This window comes from Budorcas taxicolor, chromosome 23, assembly GCF_023091745.1.
Source record: "Budorcas taxicolor isolate Tak-1 chromosome 23, Takin1.1, whole genome shotgun sequence".
NCBI lineage: Eukaryota > Metazoa > Chordata > Mammalia > Artiodactyla > Bovidae > Budorcas > Budorcas taxicolor.
Genome location: NC_068932.1, coordinates 7,055,105 through 7,078,129, shown reverse-complemented (window position 1 = coordinate 7,078,129; position 23,025 = coordinate 7,055,105). Strand labels below are relative to the sequence as shown.

At 39.5% G+C, this 23,025-nt stretch overlaps 1 protein-coding gene across 1 annotated transcript in view; it reads left to right on the top strand.

The window, feature by feature from the left end:
• PRKG1 (protein kinase cGMP-dependent 1) overlaps window positions 1-23,025 on the top strand; it is a 1,293,658-nt gene that overhangs the window by 1,206,769 nt on the left and 63,864 nt on the right. Inside the window, exon 10 of the mRNA XM_052661192.1 lies at window positions 15,292-15,333. Coding sequence (XP_052517152.1) covers window positions 15,292-15,333 — 42 coding nt within the window. The remainder of the gene's footprint in view (window positions 1-15,291; window positions 15,334-23,025) is intronic.

Sequence of the window (23,025 nt, the reverse complement as noted above, 5' to 3'; positions counted from 1 at the left end):
GTGGCATGACCTGCATGACCAGCTGTAATTCAACCCCACTTGACTCACTTTCTGGACCTCAAAACCAGAAAAGATTGAAATAGTTCTTTAAATCTTACATTTCTGAATGTAAGATTCTTTTTCCTTTTCCTTGCTAAAGTTAAAAGGAGACTTAGAAAGGTAGTATGTACTTCATGCCCTCCAGTCTAGCTTTTAAATCTCTCCATCTGTATGGTTGAAGATGAGAGAATAAGTAAGAAAAATAATAAGTTACAGGGAGAATGATCCTCTTGGATGGTCTGAAAGCTCATTAATTGCTTCTTCTCCAGCAGAAGACTTTTCGTTAAGCTCACACCAAGTTTTGGCTCCATTTTTGTTGTGTACTGGATTTTAGTGTGAAATCGAATTTCAGTTTGCCTTCTGATAGAGATTATCTTTTTCAAAGGGATCATAGTCTTTTCCTATTTAAAAGAAAAAAAGTTAACCTTCAGTTGAAACACTGAAAGAAAACTGAACGAGGTCTTTAAAATGCATATGGAGTGATTTTGCCATAATAAAAGCAAGTTAGATATATGTGGGAAAAGTCACCAACTTTAAAACCGCTCTATTTTACAAACAAGATAATAGACTTTTATATTAAAAGCAAATACATTTTCAAACAGCTAAATGTTAATTCAACATCTGTTGTGAATCAGGCATTCTGTGAAACAATGAAATGGAAGATTAGTCCTGGCTCTCGAGAAGCTTTGTTTTTTCTCTTTCATCTCTTTGTAATAGTTGTTGTCCTTTTTTTTTCCTGAGAGGAAAACAAAACCTATGGCCACTTAATGGTTTTAGAAACTGAGTTGGCAGCAAAGAAATTAGTGAACATTTTACCTGATTCTGCTGTTTAGTAGATAATTTGTTGTGGTCTTTTTTGTTTTTCACCAAATCTTCATCCCTTTTTCATAAGACTAACTTCTCAATATGCACAATCAATACAAATCGTAGCTGTTTTTTAGTGACGCTTAAGGGAAAAGTCTTCAAGGCTCGCATGTGGAAGAGTTCATTATACAACACCACTGCATTTATAAAATCTTGACTGGAGCCAGCTCAGAAATGGGCATATGATGTGCCTTATGGCTCCTTACAAAGGGAAACCCACCATTCCCATTGGATTGTGGGTGCTATGCAGGAGGGTGTGTGGACAGGCTCATATAAGCAGCTCAGTGCCATCTTGTTTCCAGAAGTGGAGACTCACTGCAGGGATGGGATAGGAGCATCCTGTGAAGTTGAGAGTTGAGAGTGACTGAGGGAAGGGCAATGGCCACTGTGGAAAAGTATGCCCCCTAGGAGTTGAGGCCAATCTTTTAGGTAGCTGTCTTTTGAACATTGAATGGCTGTGTTGTAAGTTAAAAATTTGTTTAAGTAATACCAAACATACACACATTCAGACTCAGTATTTACAAACAATACTGCCAGATATTTTAAAAGGAAAAAAAAAAAGCATGCACTTAATATATTCACATCGACTCGATAGACATGAGTTTGAGCAAGCTCCGGGAGTTGGTGATGGACAGGAAGCCTGGCGTGCTGCAGTCCATGGGGTCGCAAAGAGTAGAACATGACTGAGCAACTGAACCACACTAATATATTCACAAGAACTAGCTTTTTAGAAAGTAAATGTGTGTGTTTCAGAAGAATACCTTGGCGAAAAGATGAAGTCATGAATTGAATCTGATGGGCACTTAAGATGTAAAATAGGACAGTCCTCACTTATAGATCCCCTCTGATGTGACCATCTGCTGGGGGGTTAAGAGGCTACCAGGGAAGCCCTTGGTAGCTCAGCTGGTAAAGAATCTGCCTGCAATGCAGGAGACCCCGGTTCATTTCCTGGGTCAGGAAGATCCCTGAGAAAGGATAGGCTACCCTCTCCAGTATTCTGGCCTGGAGAATTCAATGGACTGTATAGTCCATGGGGTGACAAAGAGTCAGACATAATGAGTGACTTTCACTAAGGCTACACAGTTCTCTCCAGCCTCTAAAAGGCCCCATTCTGCCAACGGGTATGAATATATAAGTAACCAGCATCCTGGAACCCCAAAGGGCACCAGGAGCATAGGGGAGGTAACAGTCCTGCTTGGAAGGAAAGAACTGCTTGGAAGGAAAGGACACACCTTACTGCTCCCTCACTGTTCTCCTCTAGAGCAAAACCCATAGTCACATGAAAGCATGCAGATGGTAAACATTATGTCAGGGTGAATCACATGAGAGCTTTGAAATCACGTGAAGGGTAACTTCTGGGCAGTCTCTGCTCATCTCTCACTCTCAGTTTCTTTGTGTATAGTGTGAAGCTCGTACACACACTCCCATCAGAACTGGGGGTAAGATTAAATGAGGGGTCTGTATGGAAGGCACTTTGTACAGTGGCTCCTCAGGTGGTTAAATACAGTAAATGTTAAAAATCATTTTTATTTCTTAAGAAATAGTAGGTATAGGGATGGGAAGAGAGTGTTTAGGGGTTCTTACCCAGTCCTATGGGACTAGAGCATGAAGTTAAAATGGAGAGTCCATAAAAAACAGAGGCCAAAAGGAGGCCACATTGTGGAGGTTTTAATGCCCAGGAAACTATTCCAACTTGATGCAAATACAGTGAAGAAATATCCAGTCTTTAGGCAGTCAGCTAATGTGATCATGTGTTTTAGAAGGTTCATTCTAAGGATATAGATACAGAACAGGTGAGTCATTAGGAAACCTTCCACTGAGGGAACAATTTCTGCTGTGAAAGCAGAATCATTTTTATAATTTGTGAGTCATTTTGAATATTATTGTGTTTAAGAGTTTTTGCATTAATGGTATTATAATTGTAATGCTAAAATATTTATACAAATCTATCCTAAAAAATTGCCAGTATGATGATTCCACTTTCAAGAACTATATTAACTCTAAATACAAAGTTTTATTTTGAAGATGACTTGCCAGAAACACTATTCTGTAAAGCGAGGTTCGCAAGGATTCAGACAGTGAAGGAGGCAAGAAACCAAAACTGCTTCCTTTTGTGCGTCTGAATTCACTGTATAATACTTGCTTTTATCACCTTGACGTTTTCTCTTTACATCATGAAAAAAATGAATGGGATACATTTTGGTGATAGTCATGAATGCGTGTATTTTTCAAAAGAAAATAATCTTTTGAAAATTTAAAATTGTATGTTTGGTTGGATAACCTTAAAATACCAAAGATAGATTATAAGAATTAATGGATATATTGAAATATGTTTTAGTAGGGACAGAAACGTAATTTTTGGTTTTGATCTTATACAAATTATATCAACAACAAAAATTCAGATGACAAGTAAATATAGAATAGTTGTATATCTAAAAGCTAAAATGTTTTGTATCATCTGATTGAATATCTTAAGGACTGATTAAGTACCAAAGGAGTCAGAAAACTAGATTTAACTTGAGGCAAATCTTGTACTTTTCCCCCCTCTAGTGGTAGTTTTAAGAACTGCTCTGTCCTCATGGAAATTCTCATAGAGTGACGGAGAGCAAGCACAGAAAATATCCAAACTGTACCCTGAGGCCCTAACAAACTAAGGCAGAAGAGAGCTAGTTGATTTTAGAGAATCTTCAGAATGCTTCCAAGAATGCAAAAAGAACTGTTAGTTTGGAACCACAGACGGCTGTTTTGATTATTCTTGCTTATGTCTTCTTAGACCCTTTTGTAACATGAGATTGCTAAACTCAGAAGGGAAGCTTGAATTTTCATCTGGGGCAAAGGAGTCACACGTGAGACGCAAGTGACACTGAGTCTCAGAAGCTCTGGGAGCTGGGCCCTTAGCAAACATGCTCCTGGGCTTGGATCCTGTGCGAAACCAACAGACAGCTAACAGCATGCCAGGGAAATCAGGGTGATACTCTTACATGATTTGGCAAGATCCTCGAAATGAAGTTGCACAGACAGGACAAAGAGGTTTGCTATAAAATTTCAACTCAAGAGTGATAGTTATGTACAGCATCCACATTAGAAAGACACGTTTTAAAATTGAAACTGAAGTTACGTATTTTCTCATCTTTGCCTTTAAGCATTAGTTTAGTCCCAGAATTAGATGCAATTAGTAAAAGCAGGTCTGTAAGAGCACCTTAAATACATTTTAATTCCTATGGCTGGAACTAGATACCCATTTTTTTCCATGCCCCTTAGAGAGAATTGAACCTGTGGCCTCTATGTGGTTGTAGATACATAAATATTTCCAGATCACTTTGATCCTGTTATGAGAATTAAATGGATCAAAATGTCTCTAAATTTTCATATAGCTTTGTGTAAACCCAGTGACTGTATAAGTGTTTATATAACACTTCTAAAAGCTCTTCAGTTTTCACAAATGCAAGCTTTTTCTTCCTAGGCAGACAATTGCTTTTAACAAGTGAGTTCAGATGCGCCACTGGAGTGAATTTAATAGCCTGGAGATCCTGTTTCACTTTCTGAGAGAACAGATCCTATAAACTGCATTCTCTGTGCCATTCCACTTCCTGTCCTCAACGATGGGGATGCAGGGAAACAGCTGTTGTGTGGGAACTGTTCGGAGCTCTGTTTCTCAAACCACAGGTCATGCAAGGGTGGTTATGTAGGCTCTGTTTCCCTTCCTTCCAAAATAGTACCCAAGGCTCTTCTGACCCTGCCTCCTTCCACCTCTGAATCGTAAGCCTACTAGGGTGTAAGTTTATCCTACTTCCTTTTGTTGTATTTATTTTTAATTGAAGAGGAATAAATGCATATCCTAGGAGAGGCTAGAGTTCCCTTGAAAGACCTGCTAGGTAAAATATATGTAAGTATATGTGACTCAGTTCTTTTGGTTACAGGGTTAACATCCAGTGAATCTCCTAAAGTCTAAAGCAAACCACCTCACTCTGAATTATATATTTTAATAGACTTTTTTTTTAACCTTACTCCTAAATGGTATATAGACAGATTTAATTATTTGATATGGTTAGTAAAAAATCTGCCTGCAATGCAGGAGACCCAGGTTTGATCCCTAGTTCAGGAAGATCCCCTGGAGGAGGGCATGGCAACCCACTCCAGCATTCTTGCCTGGTGAGTCCCATGGAGAGAAGAGCCTGGCAGGTTACAGTCTATAGGGCAGCACAGAGTTGAACGTGACTAAAGTGATTCAGCATGCACACACACAGACACAAGCATTTACTGAGGTTTACCATTATTCAGATGCCAAAGAATAAACAATATGCAATGGATTAAAGGATATGCTGCCTAGATTATACTGAAGAACGTGGAAACGAGTTTCCTTAGAGGCTTGAGGCAGCTGAGGCAGATGCCCTACCTGGAAGACACACTGGTCCTCTCTGCCTTGTTGACTGTATAGACATCACAGAAGATATTTTAGTAATGACCATGTGGTTAGTCCTTCTCTTCCTCCTTAACTCGGTAGTTGTAATTTGCATGAAGAATGAAATTGCTATTTTTGCTTCTCATTTCAATGACTTTCCTTAGGAAATTCATGATTTAGAAAGTAAGTTGAAGTTGCTTTCATAAAAATAGGATGAGGAATTCTTTTTAAAGAATTTATTCTTAATTGGAGAATAATTACTTTACAATATTGTATTGATCTGCCATATAACAATGTGAATCAGCCATAAGTATACATATGTTCCCTCCCTCTTGAAACTCCCTCGCACTCTTCCCCATCCCACCCCTCTAGGTTATCACAGAGCACGAGGTTGGTCTCCCTGTCTTAAAAAGCAACTTCTCACTAGCTGTTTTACATATGGTAATATACATGTTTCAGAGCTGCTCTTTCCATTTGTCTCGCCCTCTCCTTCCTCCACTGTGTCCATGAGTCTGTTCTCTATGTCTGAGTCCCTATTCCTGCCCTGTGAATACATTCATCAGTACCATTCTGAATGAGGGATTCTTAATAGATGGCATCTATCAGAGGGTTCATGGGGTTCTCAGGCAAGAATACTGATTTGCCATTCCCTTCTCCAACATGGATGTGAGAGTTGGACTATAAAGAAAGCTGAGCGCCAAAGAATTGATGCTTTTGAACTGTGTTGGAGAAGACTCCTGAGAGTCCCTTGGACTGCAAGGAGATCCAACCAGTCAATCCTAAAGGAAATCAGTCCTGAATATTCATTGGAAGGACTGATGCTGAAGCTGAAACTCCAATACTTTGGCCACCTGATGCAAAGAACCAACTCATTGGAAGAGACCCTGATGCTGGGAAAGATTGAAGGCGGGTGGAGAAGGGGACAATAGAGGATGAGACGGTTGGATGGCTTCACCGACACAATGGACATGAGTCTGAGTAAACTCTGGGAGTTGGTGATGGACAGGGAGGCCTGGCGTGCTGCAGTCCATGGGGTTGCAAAGAGTCGGACACAACTGAGCAACTGGACTGAACTGACTGATCAGAGTCAATGCCTTTTGCCTGATGTGGCGATCACAAGCATAAGGCCGTCATTAAGAAATACTGAATCCAAGTAATTCTCATTTTAAGAATTGACAAGACAGTAGTAGAAAGGACAGACAGAAAGTATTAGATATTTCTTAGCCTTCTGGCTGATTTGTGCTTAAGTCTGATGTAATTCCTTTTTGATTGAGGACAAAGATACTCAATTGTGTGAACAGCTGAAATACAAAATCTTTGGTCATAGCAACTGAGGCAGTATTCTCTTAACCTAAACTGAAGCCTTAACTTTGAATAATTTTGATTTGATTTTACTTTTTTAAAAATTTTATTCTATATTTATCACTCTTGGAAATATTTTTAATGCAAAAGTAGGGTGGTTATTTTGTATTGTTAAATTTAAAAATTAGTAAGGTTTGGGATGCTTTTTCTAGGTGAACTGCCCTTTAGGTATCTTCCAAATATTTGATAGTAAAGAAACCATTATCATTTTCTGGTCCTCCCATAAAATGCCATTGATCTTCCTGAGTCTTATCATCATTAATTCTTCAAACCTTTTAACCAAATATAATTTAATACTAATAATTCTATTATCCAAGAGCCTGTTGAGCAAATGAGGCCATATTATCTACCTGTATTTCGCCATAATAAAATTCAACAGAAGTTAGAGAAACTGTGCATGAAAGGCAAATGATAGCATGATTTAAAATGAAACAAAGGTGGGAAAATGAAGAAAAGAAGCATGTCCCCCTGCAGGACTTCTTTATTTTCATAGTGAGCTTTTCTTTAAGGAATTCTTCCTTTCTGTGTTCACACTAGAGGTAAATGACTCATCAAACATCTACATACTCACAGGAATAGATTTTGAGCATGGAGGCTTTAATTAGCCATGTGCAACCCATTTACAAGCTTATGAGAATTTGAAAAGTCATGGGAAAATAAAATAAAGAAATTAACTGAAAAGAATGACAATGATTTGGCCAATTAGAAAATGCGATTATACTGTTTTCCTTCAGATTACAAACTGCCTGCCTGAGTGTTCAATAATCCTGTGAGTCTAAAATGCCTTCACTGATCATCTAGAACAGATAGTCATTACCAGTAAGGTAGGAAATAAATATTAACAACAAATAATCCCAATACCTTACTCTACATATTTTTCTCTCCCCATAGGTTTTTTTTTTCCCCCAGCTTGCTAACAAACTACTAAACTGATTTTTCCTAACACCTACTAATGAACAGTATGATTCCTCAAGTCACCTATTAGAGAGGAGGAGATGAAGCTGGGAGAAATCCAAATAACCCTTCATTGGCTAACAAAGTGTTGGCTAACCAAAATCTGGCTGAAAACACTCACCCTCTTATCTGTTGGCTTGAGTGCTTTTTATTGTTGCTCACCCAAGTGAATTTATACGTGAATACTCAGGGCCCAAAGAAATCGCTACTTCTGACCCTCTTTGCAATGAAATACTGGACATATTTATGATTATCCTCCAAGATCAAACTATGCCATGTGTCTTAAAATACTGCAAAGGAAGGGAGTTAGGGAACCAAGATAAACATGCATTTCCGATTCACTTTGCTAAAGTAATTTAATAAATTCCCTTGGAGAGAAAGTTTGAAAGTTGAAGGTCATGTTTAGGTCATATATCCCAAATGACATGTTTTGGTAAACAAATAAGCAAAATAAACCCCATTTTTCTGGGATTCCTTCCAGTAAGCAGATTAAAAAAAAAAAAAAAAAGTGACATTGGTTCTTCTAAACTGCAGGACAAAATCCAGAAGCCTGAGTCTGGGATTCAGGGTCTTCTGGGTGTGGCTCCCAGCATCCTCCAACCCCACTGCTGGGCCAGTTGTTTCCTAAGTGGTTTTCAGTGACTTTTGAAAGGCAAATGTCATTTAGAAACTGTTGCAGACCCCACTCTGAGTGCTGCTTACATTTTGCTTACACCATTTTGTCATTACGTTTATTGTGATTCAGTCATATAACTGGTCATTATACTACTTCCCATCACTGCAGGAGCCACATTTTATTCATTTGGGATACTTTCATTTCTTCTGGCACCTTGCCCATGTTTTTCCTACAGGAAGGAATCAAATGGTGATTGAGCAGAATTAGACTAATTTCATGACTCTTACGTATTAGGATCACAAAAATTTTGTGAATTTAGGATTTAGTGTATCCTGAATTTAGGACAATAATTCTGTGATTCTGGGATCAGTCAAATCAGTTATTAGCTGATACTCATATGAATGTGTCCTAAAACATTTGTGGCCATAAAGCCAGTAAGTGCAGAGGTGCTACACAGTGACTTGGGATAGCCTCTTCTCTGTAGGCACAAGCTTGAATTACATCTCTCCCCTTAAAGATGAAGCCTTTAGAAAATAAGGGGAGATACAGATGAGACGAGTCTCTGGGTTACAACTATTAACACGTTTTTTATTAATTAGGTGTGTGTTGAGATCCTTTATCAAGGGTGATTGGTTTTCCTTATCAGGGTCGAATCCAAGTTCTCTTTATGGCATATAAGGTCCCCTGTGAGCTGGTGTCAGGCTACTTTTCCATTCCCGCTCTCCTATAAAGATTTAATCAACTGTTTCTGGAGTTCTAGGGATGCTCACCCTTGCATCATGTGCTTCCTCCCCTCTCCTTGGAATGTTCTTCTTCCGTGGTCCACTTGCTGAACTCCAAGCCATTATTAACCAAGTATCTCTTCAGCTGTGTAATGCCGGCTGGCGATGAGTGCTGTTGAAGGACAAGCAGACAGGATGACAAGGGTGCCACTGTGGGTAAGGTGTTGGGGATGGCCTCATGGAGGAAGTGACACTTGGGTAGGGGCCAGAATGTATCCGGGGAACAGCACTTTCCTTTGAGGGCAAAAGAACATGTTCCCAGCATACCAGAGGACTAGACAGGAGCCCAACAGGGCTGAACTACAGTCAGCAGAACACAAGTAATGAGTAATGAGGTGGGAAAGAGGGCCAGGGGTCAGGTCATATAGAACCTGATAGAGGTTTAAAGAGCAGGGATCTTTAATTTTATGATAAATGGTGAAGCTATTAAAGAGTTAAGAGTAGAGAAATGGCATGATCTGATTTGTGATTTTGGAGTCACTTTAACTCTTTGAATAGAACAAAGTGAAGGTTCTGAATGGAAGCAGACAGACCAATTGAGAGGCTATTTGTAGTTGTCCAGTTCAGAGAGGGAGGTGGCTTGTAACAGGGTGGTAGCAGTGGAGGAAATTAGAAGTGATTGGTTTGGGGGACAATTTTTGTGTATGTGCTACTGAAGTGAGCATAGGAGGATACTTTCTGAAGGAGAATTATATATAGTTGCTGATGAATGAATATGGGACTGAGAGAAAAAGAGACAAATCAGGGAAAACTGGTTTTGGTAAGTAATGTTTACTGAGGTGGGGAAAGGCTTAGGAGGAGCAGTTGTAGGCTGGCAGGGGTCAGCAGTGGCGGCCGGGGCAGAGATCAAGAGTTAAGTTTGGGTAGGTTTTAAATTATGCACAAGACACATGACATTTCTCACAATACTATCCACACAATGTTTGATCTTTCTTTATAAATTGATTATTATGCAGTCTTTGAAGGCAAATTCTAAACTGGAACCACCCTAAGGTTGTAAGATCCTCTCTAAATTAGACACCACTTTAGAGATTTGAAGTCTTCCCTGGTGGCTCAGATGGTAAAGCATCTGCCTGCAATGAGGGAGACCAGGGTTCAATCCCTGGGTTGGGAAGATCTCCTGGAGAAGGAAATGGCAACCCACTCCAGTACTCTTGCCTGGAGAATCCCACGGACGGAAGAGCCTGGTAGTCTACAGTCCATGGGGTCGCAAAGAGTCCGACACGACTAAGCTACTTCACTTCACTTCACTTTAGAGATTTGAATAATCCTTTCCTCTTCACCCTGAGGAAGAAGTTCCTTCACTCACCTTTATCAGTAGAATAAGTTCTGGTTTTATTCCTAGTCCCTAACACTGGAGGCAGCCAACGTTTCTTGAACAAAAGAATGAATAAAACAGTCACAAGTAGAGGGTGACAAGGGGGCCCTACTGCTCATAGTTTTTTTTACCATTATGCATAAGTGAGAAAAGAAGATATATCTCTGAAAACAAATCTCCTAAAATGTGTGCTGTTCCCAGTTAATATACTCTTCTTTCTTCCATCATCCTTGCTTATTTCTCACATTGTCTCAGAAAGGAGGAGAAAGCATACATTTTCCTCAAGTTGTTTTGGTTTTTATATATTCGTAGACCTGCTCTCACTTGCTATGCTGGTTCATGGGAGAGAGTTATGGAAGCAGAGTAAAGGATTGGGGTAGGGAAGACGTCACAGGAAGACAGTCCATTTAGAAATTGTTATGCGGAGGGTTATTTAAGCAAATTTCTATTGTGCTATATAGTTAAGAAGGCATGGACAAAATCCAATTCAAATAATAATAGTTAATTAAGAACTAAAATTAAAAATTCATCACCAGTGGGACTCAGCAGTAGTCACACATATTCTTGGCTGCATACTGTGGGTAGAGTGGTAGGATATAAAATGTGAGCCCTGTCCCCACAGATTGAAATGCCACACAAAGGGTATATGGCAAGGCTAAGGGTCCCATATATGAGGAGGATGGTTAGAATAATAAGAATTCAGAGGAACAGATCATATAGAAAGGAAGATTTGGGGAGTAGGAAATGGGTCGAGGTTAGAATGGGTGAGGAGAGGCAGAAAGAGGGCATCCTAGGCTGTGGACATGGCTTGACTGAAGGTGTGAGCACAAGAATGTGTGTGATGCAACTGGGAAAACATTTGACTAGACCTTTTTCTTTTTTCCCCCTCCAAATTACATTCGTTGAACCTTATTTCTTTGTTATACACATTTTCTCTATTGCAAAACAAATGAAATCTGGACTGTATTATAATGACTAGTCCTGTGCATTCTGAGTCATAATTTATTTCTTTAAAAAAATTCTCAAGTGCTTTGCATATACTTCCTCTATAAACTAATAATGGATTTAAGAATAATAACTGTATGGTGCTTTATTTCAAACCCTTCAAGCATATCCAGTACAGAATCCTGCAACTGGTAGATGCTTAATAGATGTAATTTGAAAGTATGTGTTGAAATCATCACATGTAAGATTGGAATGAGTGGGTTACGATGCTTAGTTTCATGTGTTGTTCTGCAGTTTCACTTAATTGAGCACTACGTGAAGCAGTCATGCTTTTTTTTTTCAACTATGACTACAGTTGAAAACTGTCTGGATTAATGAGCACCCAAAATTTAAAGAACATGTGTGTATTCGTTTCCTAGGGCTGCCATAACAAATATTAGCTGGAGAAGTTTGAAATCAAGCTATCAGAGTCAGGCTCCCTCTGAAGGCTCTAGGGAAGTTTTCCTTGCCTCCTGCTACTTCTGATGGTTGTTGGCAGTCCTAAGTGTCCCTTTGTTTCTTTGTTGGTAACTGTGTTACTCAGATTCTGCCTCCATCTTTAAGTGACTGTCTTTCCTTTCGTCACTGGAGTTGAAGTGATAGTGAAAGTCGCTCGGTTGTGTCCGACGCTTTGTGACCCCGTGGACTGTATAGCCTGTGGAATTCTCCAGGCCAGGATACTGGGGTGGGGAGCCTGGAGTTGGAGCCCACTAATCTAGTGCTGGGATACCCTGGTGGCTCAGTGACTCCACCTGCCAGTGCAGGAGACACAGTTCCATCCCTGGGTCAGGAAATCCCTGGAGAAGGCAATGGCAACCCACTGTAGTATTCTAGCCTGGAAAATCCCACGGACAGCGAAGCCTGGTTGGCAACAGTCCATGGGGCCACAGAGTCCGACATGACTGTGAGGCTAAACACACACACATACATGATCTAGTATTGCTTCATCTTAAAGAATTACCATCTAAAGAGATGCTGGTTCCAAATGTGGTCATATTCTGCGAGTCTGGGTAGAAATGAGTTTTGGGGAGACATTCTTCAACTCAGCACACAGTGGTGGCCAGATTTTGCAGATGGTCTCTAGTGATCTTTATCTCCTGGTATTCTCATCCTTTCATTGTGCTCCCCCACACTCAATCACGGGTGGCCTGTCATCAGTATATACTGTGGAGGTGACATTGTTTGAAATCTGATGCTAGGTTGTAAAAGACATTGTGGCTTCCACCTTGCTCTCTGTGTGTGACAGTCACCATAAGATGGAGAACATACAATGTTTGCTGCCAACAGCTAACCATAGCAGTGAGTTAGCCTGACATGGGATCCTTTTGTCCCAGATAAGACTTCTGATAACTATATCTCCAGCTGACATCTTGACTGCAACCTCATGATTAACCCCAAGGTAAAACTTCCCAGCTGAGCCACTCCAGAAAAACAGACCCACAGAAACTCTGAGATATTAAATGCCTGAAACAACTAATCATTTTAAACCATTAAGTTTGGGGATCGTTTTTTAATGCAACATTAGATAACTAACACATGTTTTGGTTCCTGGAATGTTGGTGCTACCATCAAAAAGCATAATGTGGAAGAGAAAAGAAAGGAATAGGTAAGTAGATGTAAGCTTTGAAGAAACTTAGCTGGAGTCTGGTGGCCTTTGAGGAAGCTCTCACTGAGGACATAAGGAAAAGTGAGGAAGCTGTTATTGGAAACTGAGGAAAGGGGAACCTTCATGGTGTCAGGAAGTTTGGCAACACTGTCACCTGTGGTGACGTAGGTCGTATAAATGTATCTGGTGAACTGGATAATGTGGCTAAGGAGTCATCCCCAGGGTAAAGTGTAGAAGGTGCAGCTTGGTTTCTTCTTGCTGCTTATGGAAAATGTGATAGGAGAGACATAAATTAAATGAAGGAATGCCAAAAAGAAATGAGCCAGGACTTTCTGGTTTTAATAATTCTTGGCCTCTCTAGATGACAAATGATGCTAAAATTAAGAAGTGACTTCCAAGCAAAATCGATCCTGGACACTGTCAGGACAATATGAGATAAATATGGAGCTAAAGTCATGTCTGTGAAATCTTTCGTGATGACCTCAGAAGTACTTAAAGTTTTGCCTCAGAGACCTATTCAGTCAGACAATAGAGTTTCTCAAATGTCTAAGGGTGTTGTCCCTCAGCTGTCTCAGCAGAAGCCTAAAGTTGAAAAAACCTTATGTTAAAGAGATCTGCAGGTATGGCTTTTGTCTATGGAATGAACTCAAGCAGAATCCATCAGAGACCCACAAAGTTAAGAGAATCATACTGTCAAAGCATCACCAGCTTGGACCAAAAGCAACCAAGGCCACACAAAATGAGGAGGGCTTTGGAACCTCAAATTTCTCTTCAACTTCAAAAATGAGCAGCTTTTCAATTTCAAAAATGGGAAACTAAGTATGACTTGGAAAGAAGTAATGATCCAGAGGGAAGAGTCAAAAAGAAAAAAAAAAAGAGAGAGAGAGAGAGAATTAAGTGCAAGTCTTTAATCCTCATCAAAGAACTGCCAGCTTTTAAGATAGCCTTTAGTGAGCCTCACTTCCTGGTTTTCATGCCCTTGACTTCACCTCTCACACTGAATGACTGCTGCTCATGTGACCAACAGAACGCTGTGGAAGTAACTGGTGTGTGATTTTTGAAGCTAGGTTATAAAACACCATGGCCTCTGCCTTACTGTCTGAGATTACCTGCTTTGGGAGGAAGCCAGTCACCATGTCATGAGGACGTGCAGGCAACTTGTGGAGAAACACGCATGGAGAGGACCTGGGAGGCCCTGCCAACAATGAACACCAGCTTGTCAACTATTTGAGTGAGCTGCCTTGGAACCAAACCCTCAGCTCTAGTCAGGCTTCAGGTGACCATAGCCTCAGATGACATCTCCATGAGAGACCCCAAGACAGACTGCCTAGATAAGCTAATCCCAAATTCCTGACTCACAGAAACGAAAAGATAATAGATGTTTATTGTTATTTCAAGCCAATACATTTTAGATAATGTGTCTGCAGCATTAAATTCTTACTGTATAAGCTTTATTAGGATCTAATATAGAAAGCATGCTGAATGAATATGCTACAGTAAATTTTATTTCAAGAAATAAATCAATGAATCTTTATTGTTTTGTTTTGCTACAACTTAAGATTATTTGCAAGCAGCATATTTCATTGTACTTAATTCTTTGCATACAGAAATAAAAATAGAAACTTTATTAATCATTGTTTTAAAAGAAACTGAATGCGAGTTCTAGATATTAAGTTGTATTGATTTTTAAATAATATGAATATTCACATAGGGATTCATTAAGTCAGTGAAGAAATTGAGTCAACAAATGGGGAGCTGTAGTAGATATTTTTCACTTACACACACAAACATAAATCGGTCTAAAACGAGACTTTAAAAACCAACATATATTTTATTGTCTATTATAGGCTTAATATTTCTAAATATGCAATAAATGCAAAATGGGATAGTGTTTCTTTCTTAAAGGAGTCTTTTTTTAAATTATAAACCAAAAAGCTAAGTGAATACTAAAACTTTTAATAAAAATTAAGATAGACTTTTATGCTGTTGGGTTTAGTACTTTCAAACTTCAGAATTCTAGAAGCAGAGTTGGTTAAGTGTTCATGAGAATAGTTTGGATAGTTAGATAAATGTCACTTTATTGATGTTTGAACTTGGAGTTTGTTGAGGATGGAGATGCGAGTATTCCATCACCAGCTGCTTCTCTGTTTCCAGGGTTGAGAGATTGTGTGAATGAGTTAGGGGGCCTTGCCCTCCAGTAAACAGTCCTTGATCTTCCTTTAGAACCATCCGTTTGATGCCTCAGAGCCAGTGAACTGGGGTGGGAGGGTCACCCCTTTTAAGAAGTCAGTATAGTTCACCCATGGGAGAAGCATATTATTCTTCAGGGAAACTGTGCTTACTTCTACCCTCTCCTTTGTTTAGGGCTACCCAGATGTCCCCTAGGAAGAAAATGGTCAAAGACAGGTGGGTTTCAGTCTCTTAATAATGCTGGCGAGCCAAAGTCAACCCGTTCTTAAACCACAACCCCACTACAGTAATGTGAATTGCTGCCTAGGTTCATGGTCTTTGTATTTCCAAACCTTCCGTTTTCTTATAAATGTTTATTATGGGCCAGTGAGTTAAGTAATTCTTCACCACTGAAAACATTAAACATGGGATATCATGGGACTTTCTAGGTAAGTAAACAGATGATGGTGGTAAGAATCAGATGGTGATTTGCAGCACAGATTCTAGACTCAGACTCGCATGCTGCTACTGCTAAGTTGCTTCAGTCGTGTCCGACTCTGTGCGACCCCATAGACGGTAGCCCACCCAGCAGGCTCCCCCATCCCTGGGATTCTCCAGGCAAGAACACTGGAGTGGGTTGCCATTTCGAAAGCCCATTTCTATTCCTTACAAGCAATGGGCTCTTGGAAAGTTAGTAAACTGTCTATGCTTTAGTTCCCTCAGGGAGGGGTTGTTCTTGTGAGACTAAAGTAGCAGTAAGTGTAAAGCGTTTGGTATAATGACTAGCACCTACTATGCTTTCAGCAGGTAAAATAGATACATGTATTTGTTAACGTTGTTGATAGAAAAACATACTGCCTTGTATTATGCTGCTTATTCCAAGGACACTAGGGAACTCCAACGTGATAAATTCAATGATTTTTGATTCTCGTTTCTTATCCAGGTTGACCTGTACATAGTTTCGATACAGCTGGCTACGAGCAGCGTTTTTTCACTTGGCTTTCACTGTATTCTCTCGGTGTTTCCTTCTTCACTGGCTGTTTCATCTCTACTCACTTCCTTGTTGGGTCCTCTTGATCTCTGTGGCCTTCCAGGTTTTGTGTGACCCAGGGTTCAGTCCTTGGATGTCTTCTCTGACTAGACTTTCGTCCTTGGTGATCTTGGGTTGTCTCATAATCTTCAGTACCATCTAGATGTTGGTGACCCCCAGATTTCTGTTTCCAGTCCAGATGTCTCTTTGAACGTCAGATATCCAATGGCCTATGAATCATATACATCGCAAACTTAAAATATCAAAACTGAACTCCTACTTTTCCTCCAAACCTGATTTTTTTTGCATTTTTCTATATTTCAAAAAATAGAATTGCCTTTCCCATTTTTGAGGCTCAAAACTTTAGAATCGTCCTTTTTCTCTTTCTTTGACTTACACTTCATATTCATCTAACATCAGATCCTGTCGACTCAACTTTCAGAATAGGTCCCCAAACCAACCACTCTGCGTTATCATCTCAGTACACGCTACGTGTTTTCTGGTATGAATTATTGCAGTGGCTTCTGACTTGTTTCCACATTTCCACCTGTGTCCTCCTATTGTCTATTTTCAACCTAGAGTCTATAAAAACGGACTGCTCAAAACCTTCCACTCAGAGTGAAAGTCACCTCCTCCGGGTGGTCTGTGAGGCCACGGGCAACTCGATGCCTTCTGCCGCCGCCTGGCCCGCAGTCTCCTCCCCCTCCTCTTCCTGCCTTGCCTCGGATCTGGCGCTGTAGTGCCCATGCTACCTGTCGCGCCCCCCAGACACACTCTTGCCTCAGAGGAACTGCAGTTTGTTTCCTCTGATAGAATATTCCCACCCCAGATTCCACCTGGGCCAGGCCTTCACAAGATATCTCCTTTTCAGTTAGACTTTCCCTAATACCAGAGTTAAAATTTGTAGCCCCCTAACTCCTGTTCTGGCAGCCCTTGTCCGTCTTCTTTGACTAATTTACCACAATTTAACATATATATTTCACTTGTCTCTCTGTCTGTCTTTCTCCTCTACCAGTATGTAAAGCACATGAAGGGGGCAGATTTTTTTTTTTTTTTTTTTGGTATATTGTGTCCACTGCTGTATTCTTAGCATCTATTTTTAACAGTGGCTGACATATGCTTGATTTACTGGTAATTTGCTAAAAATATTTCATGATATCATAGAACTGCCTGATTCTGTTGAAAATATAGGAAGTTTGAATTTCATTTTCATTGTAATGCGCAGGTTGCTTAAATGGTCTAAAATAATCCCAGTGTTTTATTTCACCTTGTCTTCGCTGGTTCATTATTTACTGTAGTCTCTCAAGTGTCTTTCAGCATAACTGACTTGTATAATTTACCAGTCTCAAGAGAGTTAGTTAGATTGGTAGATGCTGAAAAGATTACAGAGTTTTCCTGGAATCAGTCTGTCTCTCACAGCAGGCTCATTCTGTCATTAGCCTGGGGATAATTTTTGTAACTCTCGGCCACTTGGTTTCCATTATAAAACGTGCAGGGCAAAGGTCATGTCTTACCAACATTGAAAATGTACTTTGTGGTTTTAGGTCAATTGAGATATTATTTTCATGCTGAAAAATAATGACTGAAAACTGTGTCATAAGCAGTTGTGAAACAGGTCATGCCTGCCCTAGGCATCTCTCAGCAGTGTGCGTCATTGGCAGGGACAGCTGAATCCCTGATCATAGGGTGTTCCAGTGAACATCAGGGACTCTAGAGCGGGAAGAAAAAAATAAGCTGTTTGCCTTCTTTCAGGACTATTAGATGTCTTGTAACTATCACTTAAGTAAATGTCACAATCCATGGGGGGAAAAGGATCAAAAACTCTATGAATTGGATCAAATGGCAGTCATCATCGTTGATTTGAACTTAAGGTATACTTTTAATTCCTCTGAAAGTGTGCAAACATTGTTCAATATTATTAGATCTAGTGTTACGGGGGGAATAAAATGAATACATAATCCTAAATTGCAAGAGATCTTATATTTTGTCAGACACCTGTTCTTAGTGGAAGAAAATTTTAACATGTGGTCCTTGAAGCAATTTTACAGGATTGAAGAATTATTATTCATTATTATTTGTGAATTATAGCCAAAGGAAGATAGTATATGAAGGCAACATGAAGACAGGAGTCAGTTCCAAACTCCTCTCACAGCATTTGTAAAATTTTCAGCCCCATTTCATGAGTAATACCAATAGGGAAATACTTCTTATCTAACCACCACTTAGTGGTAACACGTAAGATTCTTTTCTTTCCCTTGAGGTACAACAGAGGATAAAATGTATTCAATTCAGAAATGATATATAGATTATACAAATGGAAGATAGTTTTCTCATAAGAACTAATTACCTATAATAATATTAAAAGACCTAAATAAGAGCAACATCTGTAAATATCATACCAGGTTGACAAGTAACCAAAAGTTTCCCCTTTTCAACTCCTGATGAAGTTGTAATGTGCATGTGCCTATATTATTATTGTTTCTCTATGGGTAATGAGGGGGACATTGCTTTGTATGCAATGAAAAACTGATTATTTCTTCATGTTACTTCTTAACTTTATGTTTCTGATTTCAGATCTCCTTCCCCTTCCAGAGGAAGTTAGCGATGCCATAGCTTTAAATGCCTGTTTTAGCTGCAAAACTCAAATGTTCACTTTCTGTTAGAAAATCTAAAGCAGGTGGTATACATTTTCTCATGATTTGGAATTCTTTAAAGGCAAGTCAATTTGAAGTTCAAGTGCGGGTAGGTTAAGCCGAAGTCATCATCCTGGTAACATTCTTCCAAATAAAAAGAAAACCTTTCTTCTGAAATGTAGTTTTCTATGCAGTTGTAGTTCTCAATTGCATCGCTGCCATAAACATTACAGCCTCATTTTCATTTATGTGGTCTAAGTTTCCCAAATAGTCTTTGTTCTGATTCTGATTTGGATTTTCAATAGAAAGTAAAAGATGTGAAATGTAGAGGTAGCAGCTAAACCAGGAATTTAAGCCACGGCACTGCTGATCTCAGAAGGAATCTGGTCTGGAAGGAGGAGACCTGGACTTAAAGGGGCCGCAGCTGCTGCTGTTAAAACTTTCAGGGAGCATCATTTGACTTGGAAGTCTGTGCTTTTTTGCATTTGTCCCAACCAGGCAACCCTCACTTAAAAGCAAATGAATCCTGAGAATGAGAGGCCTGTGTTTCAGGTTTTTCTCTTGTGGTTCGTAACGCCCTTCTGTGTGTCTCCCGCTAGGCTGTGTACCTGCTCCTCTTTACTAAGCAAGCTTCTAGAAAAGTGCATGGCACAGTGCCAGGCACATGAAGAAAGCAATGCTTGATTTTAGTGGAGCACACAGACATGGGATGATAACAGTAGGATTATATGCATGGTGAAAATGCTCTGCTTGACCGTGCTCTTACGTGTCCATGTCTGGAGGACTATGGGCCCTAGTCAGAACCTGTGTGATACAGACCAGGCTCTTCAGGTCAGCTTCCCCAGGCGGAAACAGACCACTGATAATAAATGCTAAAATCGCTAAAATGGGTATCCATGAAATGACTGCGATAAGTGGATTCCAGAGCTTTATCATGTCACCTTCATCTCAAAAACATTTAGCCTTTTTAATGAGTATTTTTCCACTGCCATAAAACAGCCCATGCGATGTTAACTGTATTGTATATTATAAGAATAGCTAATAAATTCATGTAACATGATGAAATGTTGCAAATATGCTTTGATGGAGCCTTAAAAAAAAACAAACAGATCTTTTGTGTCTTTTTTCTTCTATTGTCATTTGTCAGTAAAATGATAAAGAAGGAATTTTCTCTTTCTTCAATTTATTTTATCTTCAAAACTCACCTCTGGAAATGTTCCTCTAATAAACATTATTCAGTGGGGTAAAGACATTATGCTCTAATAAGCCTTTATCAAAGGAGTGTTATAATTAGTTACCAAAGGCAAGAAAGTAAAAGATTGGAAAATTAGCCATCCCTCTCTGAAAGGCACACCTTTGCAGGTACAACTCTTTGGTCCAGAAGGGGGCATGTTCAGTTTCACCTGCATGTTAATAAAACCCATGAGATCCTTTGTGCCACTGGAACTTGACCAAGTCTTAGTCTTGTTTCTCAAGGAACTGCCCTCAAGGTGACTTTAAAAAGTGACACATATTAAGTAAAGCCCCAGGAAAACGGGAGAGGGGTCTGTTTGCAGGGTTAGGTCACTGAGCAGCTTCTTGGCAATTCTGATTTTGGCAACGATTCGTCCTCGGAAAGGACACCCTCAGACTTGCCGCGAATGCCTCTCAAGACTGTGTTCCAGGCATTTCCAGGCTCTGGATTACCATGGTTACTGTCTGACTCTGTACCTATTGCTTGACTGGGAATAAGAGCATGGTGATGTCTGCTCTGCCTCTCAAGCTCAGGGAATAGTTGAAGGTAAGATCTTACTCTGAAGCAACATGAGAGCTTTGTGCTTTCCTTTCATCCACATGAGAGCTCATAAATTCCATATTCTGTAAGAGTAACCCCCAGTAAAATTGAAAAAAGCTATATTAAGTTTCAAAAAGAGACCCTCATGTACTCTTCTTTTACTGCTGCTGCTCCTAGGGGGGCTAGAATAGACTGTCAGGACCCCATGTTTCATTCATCATATAATTCCTTTGTTTTCAGTTTAACCCAGTCATGATGGTTCATAAATTAAATGGTGGCAACAGAGCATAAATTGTATTATACAGCAGCAGTACAAAGAGTTAACAGTGTCTCATGGGAAGATCATAACCACCAATGAAATCACTGTAATTAAATTGAATATAAAGAAAAGAAGTAAAATATCAACTTTCTGGCATATTTGCACATTCCTAAATTAATTTTTATCTCTATATAGTAACATACCATTTATTTCTAGTTGGATTGCTAATCTACTACCTAGATCCGAGTCCAGTGGGGAGAAAGACAACTTAGAACACAGCCATGGACAGGAAGTTCAGGCAGTTAGTAATAACAGGGAAAAGCACTTTGCGTGCAGTAAAGCATCCATAGGAGGTAGTGATCGTTTTATTAGTATTGATTGCCTAGTTTTCTTTCACATGTATTGTCTCATTTACCATAACTCAGTGGAGTTGGTTTGGTTAGCATGTTCATTAAGGAAAGAAAACTGAGGCACAGAGGGATCCTGTGGCTATTGAAACTCTCGTTGCCACTGAATAATGTAGCTAGGATTTGTCCAAAGGCTTCCGCAGTGGCTCAGTGGTAAAGAATCCACCTGCAATGCAGGAGATGAAGGAGAATGTGGGTTCGACTTCTCAGTTAGGAAGATCCCCTGAAAAAGGAAATGGAAACCCACTCCAGTATTCTTGCCTGGAAAATCCCATGGATAGAGGAGCTTGACAGGCTACAGTCCATGGGGTCACAAAGAGTTGGACATGACTGAGCATGCATATAGTTTAACTGTTTTATTTTATTGCCTATGGAAGTACTCACTGATGGCTAAATATATATATATTATAGTTGCTGCTGCTGCTAAGTCACTTCAGTCGTGTCCGACTCTGTGCGACCCCAGAGACGGCAGCCCACCAGGCTCCCCTGTCCCTGGGATTCTCCAGGCAAGAACACTGGAGTGGGTTGCCATTTCCTTCTCCAATTATAGTTGCAGTTGTAACAAATTTGGCTATCTGGTTTTATAGCTTGCAGAAAATGAGTGTGTCTGGATCGGAAATGGGAGGTAAGATGGATAGGCTTCCTGACTATCAACAGATAATACCTGAAAATCAAGCAACTAATAACAAATAAATACTATGGAAGTTTTATTAAAGTTATCTTAAATAGAGGTAACAGCACAGTAATTCCTTGTATAAAATGATCGTCTGGGGTCATCTTCTGAATGCTCTACTATATTCAATAAATTATGCTTTAAATGGTTTGAAAGAAAGTAATCCATTCTAGAAATATTGATCCCCCATAACAAACAAATGATCTCATTTGTTATGTCACCTAAGAAAGACCTTTATTAAAAAAAGAAAAGTGACAGAAATCTACATGGTAATTAGAAGAGAGAAGCTTTGATAATCATTTTCTAAAAAGATAGTGCTAGATAATTGGGGTCTTACTATTAAAGAAATGGAGAAGGAAATGGCAAACCACTCCAATATCCTTGCCTGGAGGATCCCATGGACAGAGGAGCCTGGTGAGCTGCAGTCCAGAGGGTTGCAAAGAGCTGGACATGACTGAGCGACTAGCACTATTAAAGAAATAGTCACACTTATCAGTATGCTTCAAAGATCCAGGGTCTAGAAAGTATCCACCTTAGATAACTTTCCGTAAAACTTAAACTAATGGTTGAAGAGCTTTTTTACCTGTCAGTAGATTCTTGATCCGATGCTAGATATGGTCTCATTTGTTATGTCACCTAAGAAAGGTCTTCCTGAACAAAGTGTCCGGCAGTACTCTAAACTGTCATATTTAAGGTTTCCAGATAGTATACACTTCTACTCCCTATATGTAAATATGTTCAGGACAAACTTGTCAAGGCCTGCAAGTGTAATGTTAGCAGCCTGAAACTTAAAACTACAGTAATTCTTACTGATGATTTTTTTTTACATCTTTATTTTCTAATTAGGAAGTAATGCTAGTATACGCTTCTACTCCCTATATGTAAATATGTTCAGGACAAACTTGTCAAGGCCTCCAAGTGTAATGTTAGCAGCCTGAAACTTAAAACTACAGTAATTCTTACTGATGATTTTTTTTTTACATCTTTATTTTCTAATTAGGAAGTAATGCTCTAGAAATTAATAATCATGTTTACTGAAACTATTTCAAATCTTGTATCTTACGTTAAACATAGATTTGAGCCTTATTTCAGCTTCATACATCGGCTGGAACACAATTTATAGACATAAAAATAGTTAACTTTGTACAAGTCG